This window comes from Octopus bimaculoides, chromosome Z, assembly GCF_046866305.1.
Source record: "Octopus bimaculoides isolate indiv1 chromosome Z, ASM4686630v1, whole genome shotgun sequence".
Classification (NCBI taxonomy): Eukaryota; Metazoa; Mollusca; class Cephalopoda; order Octopoda; family Octopodidae; genus Octopus; species Octopus bimaculoides.
The window spans coordinates 40,085,472-40,094,258 of NC_142944.1; the positions used below are offsets into that span (position 1 = coordinate 40,085,472).

At 36.8% G+C, this 8,787-nt stretch overlaps 1 protein-coding gene across 3 annotated transcripts in view; it reads left to right on the top strand.

Annotated features, from left to right (window-relative positions):
• LOC106874314 (nucleolar complex protein 4 homolog) overlaps positions 1–867 on the top strand; it is a 66,637-nt gene extending 65,770 nt beyond the window's left edge. For all 3 annotated transcript variants that reach the window (XM_014922001.3, XM_014922002.3, XM_052973550.2), the window contains exon 11: positions 702–867. In XM_014922001.3, the coding sequence (XP_014777487.3) occupies positions 702–821 (120 nt within the window). In that variant the 3' untranslated portion in view covers positions 822–867. The remainder of the gene's footprint in view (positions 1–701) is intronic.
• Positions 868–8,787: the final 7,920 nt, after the last annotated feature.

An 8,787-nucleotide genomic window follows, 5' to 3' on the forward strand; every position in this document is an offset into this window, starting at 1 on the left:
ACATGTCAGCACACCAACTACCAAAATACCACCAACCTCAAAGGGTATCTTCCATGGCTTGAACTGCTTCAGTCATGTGATACATACACCACAAACTAGCATGTATGCAAATACTGCAAAACTTTTGACTTGCCTTTGTGTATACATACATATAAACAAGCTTGCATACATGCTTACATGTATACATACATACATACTCATACAGCTCATGTCAAACTGTCCAGCTAATACCAGCCTGGAAAATAGTCTTTAAATGATGGAGATGATGATAATGATGATGATGGTGGCATGGTGGTGGTAACAGCGCAGCGTCATCGGCACCATCAAATCCACTCATAAGGCTTTTGGAGTCATATAACAGGACCGATGATGTGTTGAGATTGAACCCAAAACCATGTTGTTTGGAAAGCGAATTTCTTAACCACACATCCATTGTAGTTTTACTCTTGATTGTGTGTTGAGTGATTTTTATTTTTGAAATGCATCAGCATAATTAGCGACTTCGACAGTAATGACCATTCTAATGAATGTATTACGTAATTATGTTTTCGTAATTTTAAACCATCATTTGAAATCAATGATTTCGATTTTTTTTTATACCCTCCCCTGCTGTTACATTTTTACATAATCTACCATCACCACCACCACTATTATTATTATTATTATTATTATTATTATTATTGTTGTTATATGTATTTCAGCTATTTGCAAATGAAATTGAGAGAGGTGAGAAGTTGAAAGAAGTACCTGTAAACCAGTCCTGTCCTTCTGGAATTTTGACGAAACAAGATATGAAATATTCATTTTGGCGTGTAGAATAATTTGTACAAGGATCTTGGGTTTTCAATAAAAAGATAAAAGTTTAAATCGTTGGTGTATTTTTTTACAGTATTTTTGATATTTGTGTTTTATTGTATGTGCATGTGTGTAGGATAATGTGTGTGTGTGTGTGTGTGTGTCGCATGTCAATATTATGTATGTTTCTAGTTAAGGATTTTGAACATTGAACAAATGTTTTATTGCTTTAGATCTATATATTTAAGTCTCAATGACAGCAATTAAAAGAAAGCTTGAACTGAATTTCCATATTATATTGGATTCAATTTCCAATTGAAGCAGCTGGTTTTTGTTAAAGCTTATATAAAAGTCTTGTAATGACAGTAAAACGTATTTTATGATACCAACACACAGTTTCATGCTAATATTACAAACACACGCACACTTCCATAGGATTTCAGTCACTTAATATTCTTTCTTTTTCCCTCTTTCTCCATTCCTCTCTGTCTCTCAATTTTCATTTCTCTCTTTCTCTCTATCTCTCTTTGCATATCTCTGTATATCTCTCTTTCTCTATCTCTGTCTCTGTTTGTCTATCTATATATATCCTCCTCACTCTTTCTCTTTCTATCTGTGTGTGTGTGTATATATATATATTTCATTGGACACTAAACTCGGCTTGTGAAGACCTATTGCGGCTAGTGAAAGCGAAGTCGTGATGGTACCTGTACCAGTAAATTACTAAGAGCACCGTCCAAGCGTGATCGTTGCCAGAGAAGCTGGCTGGCTTCCATGCCAGTGGCACGTAAATAGCACCATTTGAGCATGATCATTACCAATGTCGCCTTTCTGGCACGTGAAAAGACATTCGAGTGAGGTCATTGCCAGTTGCCAGCTGGACTGGCCCCTGTGCAGGTGGTACGTAAAATTCACCATTTTGAGCGTGGCCGTTGCCAGTACCGCCTGACTGGCCTTCGTGCCAGAGACACTTAAAAAGCACCCACTACACTCTCGGAGTGGTTGGCGTTTGGAAGGGCATCCAGCTGTAGAAACTCTGCCAATTCAGATTGAAGTGTGGTGTAGCCATCTGGTTCGCCAGTCCTCAGTCAAATCGCCCAACCCATGCTAGCATGGAAAGCGGACGTTAAACGATGAGGATGATGATGATGATATATATATATAAAATTTATATTTGGCAGAAGTAACATAGTGACTCGATGGCTGAGAGTTTTGTGGAGTAGTAAAGTGCTAATATATGGAACTTAAGGCTCTTGAGTCACTCTGTTACTTCTGCCACATATAAATAAAAAATATATAAATGTGCTCATGGTTTTGAGTTCTGTTCTTCCTGTTTGCATTGCCAAATCTCTCTCACTGTGTGTGTGTATATATATATAAATATATATATATATATATATATATATATATATATATATAATTTTGTCTGGGGAGCATCATTCTGTTTATTGCCTTATTAATTAACACATTGGTTCAATTTCCACTCATTTACTTATTTATTTGATTTTTTTCCTAAAATTTTTGTTGCTTTTTGCAACCTCTTCAATAGTTGTTGACTGTCCATTATCAGAGCTGCGTTCTTTTTGTTTGTGTGCATGTGTATGCATCAGTGTGCATGTGTATACACATGTATGTATATATGTATGTGTGTGTGTATGTGGAGTGTGTGTGTGTGTATATAGTCATTTGTTGCCATTTCCTTTTGGTATGTGTGTGTGGTGTGTAGGTGTGTACTTGCCTGTCCAAATTATCTGTGTACCTATCTGTTTACTTACCTATATATATATATATTCACCTACATAACAGCCTACTAACAAATCTACCTATGTATAAACTGTGGGTATTGGGGTATCATTACATTCTATGTGTAGATACATGTAGAAGATAGTGATACCTCAATACCCACAGTTTATATGTACACAGGTAGATTTGTTAGTAGGTGAATATATTTATATAGGTAGGTAAATGGATATGTAGGTAAACAGATAAGTAGATAGATAGGTGCATAGGTAATATGGAAAAGACAAGCACACACACATACATGCACAAAATGAGTCAGAAACCTATGACCATATGCACACTCCACTCATAAGGACACATGGAGGCACACCCACACATAACAGACGCATGTACATAGTTACACAAATCCATACATATAGGCACTCAAACATGCACACACAAGGAGACAGAGGTACACACAAACATATGAATATGCAGAATACATACACAAATGTGCATACGCATGCATATATGCACACGCATACATACATATGTGTATACACATGGACACTGATGCACACACATGGACACTGATGCACACACATGTGCACAAACAAAAAGAATGCAGCTCTGCTAATGGACAGAGTCAACAACTGCTGAAAAGGTTGCAAGAAGCAATGAAAATTTTAGAAAAAAATTAAATAAGTAAATGAGTGGAAATTGAACTGGTGAGTGTGTTAATTAACGAGGCATTAAAACAGAATGACTTTCCCCAGACACAACAAAATATGCTTCAACACACGAATTCACATAAAGAATCTTGCAAACCAAATACAAAAATAATACCACTCTCTGAGTGGTTGGCGTTAGGAAGGGCATCCAGCTGTAGAAACTCTGCCAAATTAGACTGGAGCCTGGTGTTGCCATCTGGTTTCACCAGTCCTCAGTCAAATCGTCCAACCCATGCTAGCATGGAAAGCGGACGTTAAACGATGATGATGATTATGATATATATATATATATATATTAATATAGGTGTAAAAAGGTTGAATTTAGGTCCGTCCTTTAATTTGGGGTTATAGTTATTACCTAACTGGACTCGCATATCTTTTTTCTCATAAAGATAAATATGAGCCTCCTAGATTCTATTCTGCTATTTCCTTTCTCAAATCCTTTGTAAAAAATTTGTTTATACTTCTTGCACTGAAGAATACATTGAAATATAATTAATTTAATTTACTTCAATTCAACCATGAATTTGCATGATTTTTATATATCTGTACGAAACGATCGTCTGCATGAATTAAAATTTTCTTATATATTTTAACATCTCTTCTCCATTTTTAACTAAATTGTTGAGTTTTATGGGATTTCTTTCCATAGATTCACAACACATCATATACAAGTATATATCTGTATTATAATAAAATTCAAAGTTTGTTTCCCTGCTATTTGATTAAGATGATAAAGATTACAGATAAAGTAGTCATTTCCCCCTCATTAAGAAAAAAAAATCAAGTTGTAAATATTGACACTTTAAAGTCGTTGCAGCTACTGTTGTCTGCCCTTTTATCTTACTTTCTTTTTTTTCCCATTAATCATTTATACAACTTTTGGAGTATCATGGACTTGAAAGACAGAAAATCTCCCTATATTTTTATGAGATTTTTTTGAATCACAAGTACTTGATTTTTTTTTTTTTTTCTTAAAAGGGAAAAGTTCTGTTTTATTTAAAATAAAATATTAATCTTTATCATCTTAATCAAAAGGCAGAAAAACAGACAGATCAACTATCTCTATAGAAAAAGATCAGTTGCAACAGGAGTTGAATTTCATACGGATGGAAAATCAAACAACAGCAAATGGATTGTATCTTATAATGAAACTTTTAAGAGCATTCAAATGCCACTGCAATGTTGAAATCGTTGCCTAAATGAGGTCAATTAAATACATAATCAAGTACATGCTGAAAGGAAATGACCAAGCTGCTGTTCAAATAAACAATGATAATGAAATTAGTCAAGTATAATGAAATTGGATCATCTGAAGCAGTTGTGCATCCATTCAGTTCATGAAAGAGCACCTACAATAATGAAACTAAGTTCATCCTCCAGATGAACAAAGAATATTGTCAGAAATAATGAGGATGTATATGGCTGTCAATGAATGACATCTGAGAACAACATAGACAGAATTCTTTTCATTGTGCATCAATGAAGACTTTGCAAAAATATGAAGTACTCATGTATTTCACTTGGAGCACTAGTAACAAAGAATGGCAAATAATGCATGGGAAAAAGGTTGAAGGCCTTTTGAACATTTTCAAAGAAGAAACACTTGGTTGTGTTTATGTTGTCACACCAAAAGCAAGGAAACTGTATTAAGAATTTTTATTGTATGGAGTTTGAAATAGTATTTTTAACTCTCCTGGCACATGTCAACATTTTCAACTTGGAGTGGCTGTGACCCAACAGGTCATGGGTACATCTAGTATACATATATATATATATATATATATATATATATGCATGCACACACACACACACACACACACACACACACACAGATATATATCTGTGTTCAAAGGTTTTTCGGTTGTGAGCAAACTGTCTTAATTCACACAATGTAAACCTGGTGTATATTTGTCAGTGTGTTTATCTCTATGCCATTTCACAATTGGTGTTGGTTTGTTTACATCCTTGTTACTTAGCAGTTTGGCAAAAAATACTGATCGAATATGTACCAAACTTAAAAAAATAAGTGCTAGGTTTGATATGTTCAACTAAACTCTTCACATGCATTGCCACAATTCAATGACTGAAATAGTTAAAGAATAAATATCTACATTTCAAAAATCAGTCCAATATTGGCGGAGAAAGAAAAAAAGGAAAAACCACTTTGCTATTTTTCTTCAAAAAGAAAATATCAAGTTTACAAACCCTTGATTTTAGAAATATTTTTGTAATTTCCATGTGAGCACTAGAAATTGATTGACGTGTGTCTGCAGCACGGTTTCAGTTCTTACTAGAAGATATTCCAGTTTATTTACATTCGCTTTGGAAAGGCTTTAATGTCAGAACTTTCTGTTTCCATCTTCTCTGAAATTAAGGATGATTATACTAGAGGTCATTCATGCTAATGACCAACTGTTGCAAAAACTATCACCACCACCACCACCAACATTGTCGTTATCTCTTCAAAATCTTTTTCCCTTTCGTGGGTCTCACACAATTTGATGAAGCAGTTATTTTATGGCCAGATACCCTTTCTGTTGCTATTTTCCAAGTACCAAATCCACTCACAATGCACTGGTCATTTCAGGGCTACAGCAGAAGACTCCTGCCCAAGCTGCTATGCAATGGAATTGAAACCAGAACCATGTTATCATCATCTACTTGTTTCAGTCATTGGACTGTGGTCATGCTGGGGCATTGCCTTGAATAGTTTAGTTGAACAGATCAACCTTAGTACTTATTTTTTAATACCTGGTACTTATTTGATTGATCTCTTTTTGCCAAACCACTAAGTTACAGGGTTATGACCCTGTAACCAACACCAGTTGTCAAGCAGATAAACACACACATACTCATAGATATATCACATGCACCTGCACACATACACGCATCCACACATTATGATGGGCTTTCTTTCTACCAAATCCAGTCACAAGGCTTTGGTCAGTCCGAGGGCTATTGTAGAAGACACCTGCCCAAGGTACCACACATTGGGACAGAACCCAGAACTTTATGGTTGGGAAGCAAGCTTCTTACCACTGCAAAGTAAACTTCTTAACCACATAGCCATGCATTATTTCTTCTAAGTTTGAAGAAATAAAATGGTTTATGTCTTTTTCTTGATGAATTCTTCCTGTTTAGTGTTTCTTTCATATATCTCTTTGCTGAGCAAAATCGCAGTTGTGGCAGATACCAGTGTCATGCAAATGGCACCTGTGCTGGTGGCACGTAAAAGCACCCATTACACTCTTGGAGTGGTTGGTGTTAGGAAGAGCATCCAGCCATAGAAAACCATGCCAAAACAGACTGAAATCTGGTGCAGCCTTCCAGCTTGCCAACCTCAATCAAACTGTCCAACCGATGCCACCATGAACAACAGATGTCAAATGATGATGATGATGATGACATGAGATAATAAACATTTGTGATCCTCTCCTTTTCTCATCTTTTTTTGTTCAGTTCTTGCTTGGGTCAGGTATTGAAGCATCTCACCCACTTTACCCTATGAACTGATTATAAAACTGGTTTCAAATTTTAGCACAAGGTCAGCAATTTTGGTTAAGTCAGTTACATCAATTCCAGTGCTCCACTGGTTCCTATTTTATTGACTCTGAGAGGATCAAAGACAAAGTCAATCTTGGTGGAATTTGAACTCAAATTAAATATTGACGAAATGCCAGTAAGTATTTTTCTCAGTGTGTCAATGATTCTGCCAGCCTGCTGTCTCACTGATTATCCTAATTATCAATACCACTCATACTAGAAGAGCTTTCTATGGTAGCACCAGATATTCCTTTCTATTCTTATTTCTTTTTTGTCCACAAGGGGCTAAACATAGAGGGGACAAACAAGGACAGACAAAGGGATTAGGACGATTACATCGACCCCAGTGTGTAACTGGTACTTAATTTATCGACCCCTGAAAGGATGAAAGGCAAAGTCAACCTCGGCAGAATTTGAACTCAGAATGTAAATACCGCTAAGCACTTCGCCCGGCATGCTAACGTTTCTGCCAGCTCGCCGCCTTTCTATTCTGTACCGGTTTTTTAAATTCAGAGTTACCATTCTACTAAGTTGTCTTGTGAAGTTCAGGCATGGGTGTATGGTTAAGAAGTTTCTTACCAACCTCATGGCTTCAAGTTCAGTCCCACTGCATGGCACTTTGGGTAAGAGTATCCAGGTTAACTGACTAAAACCTTGTGAATGAATTTGGTTGATAGAAACAGAAAGAAGCCTGTCACGTATATTATAAGGATATAAAGTAAATAACACTGGTTACCCATGCCATCATGGAAAATTGAGGTTAAAGGATGATCTTTTATCTTTCACATGTTTCAGTCATTTGACTGCGGCCATGGTGGAGCACCGCCTTAAAGGGTTTTAGTCCAAAAAATTGACCCCAGGACTTATTTTTAAGCCTAGTACTTATTCTATCAGAGTCTTTTGCCAAACTGCTAAGTAACAGGGACGTAAACACACCAGCACTGGTTGTTGAGTGGTGGTGGTAGAGAAAATACAGACACAACCCCCCCCCCCCCCCACACACACACAAGCTTCTTTTAGTTTCCATCTACCAAATCCACTCACAAAGCTTTGGTTGTCTTGAGACTTTGGGTGAAGACACTTGCCCCAAAGTACCATGCTGTGGGACTGAACCCACAACCATCTGGTTTGGAAGCAAACTTCTTACCACACAGCCACACCTGAAGATTATGATGAATAGTTGTGTTAATACAGACAGATGTGGTCATGTCTGTATGCATGCATGTGTAAGACCATTATTGTTTTAACGTCTACTTTTCTGTGCCTGCATGGATCAGACAAAAAACTTCTTTTACACCCTGATCTTCTTATCTTCTACCCTCAACTGTATCTAAGTTGTATGATATTTACCCTAACCCTTCAAACAAAGAGCAACTCAGTTGGTGTACTTATATCAGGACAAGGGGTGGGGAGTAGACAAATGTCTACTCATTTTTGTGCATACACAAACACATTCATTTTTTTGTTTGTTTTATGGCTGTTTTTCCATGCTAGCTTGAGTTAGATAAATACAGGGTTGGCCAAAAGTCACCCGACAATAGATCAAAATTCCATATATACTCTTTTACTTGTTTTAGTCGTTTGACTGTGGCCATGCTGGAGCATCGCCTTTAGTCGAGCAAATCGACCCCAGGACTTATTCTTTGTAAGCCTAGTACTTATTCTATTGGTCTCTTTTGCCGAACTGGTAAGTTACGGGGATGTAAACACACCAGCATCAGTTGTCAAGCGATGTTGGGGGGGACCTAAACACAGACACACAAACACACACATATATATATATATATACACATATACGACGGGCTTCTTTCAGCTTCCGTCTACCAAATCCACTCACAAGGCTTTGGTCGGCCCGAGGCTATAGTAGAAGACACTTGCCCACGGTGCCACGCAGTGAGACTGAACCTGGAACCATGTGGTTGGTAAGCAAGCTACTTACCACACAACCACTCCTACGCCTATTCAATATTCAATTTCATTTATTCATTCCAATTAT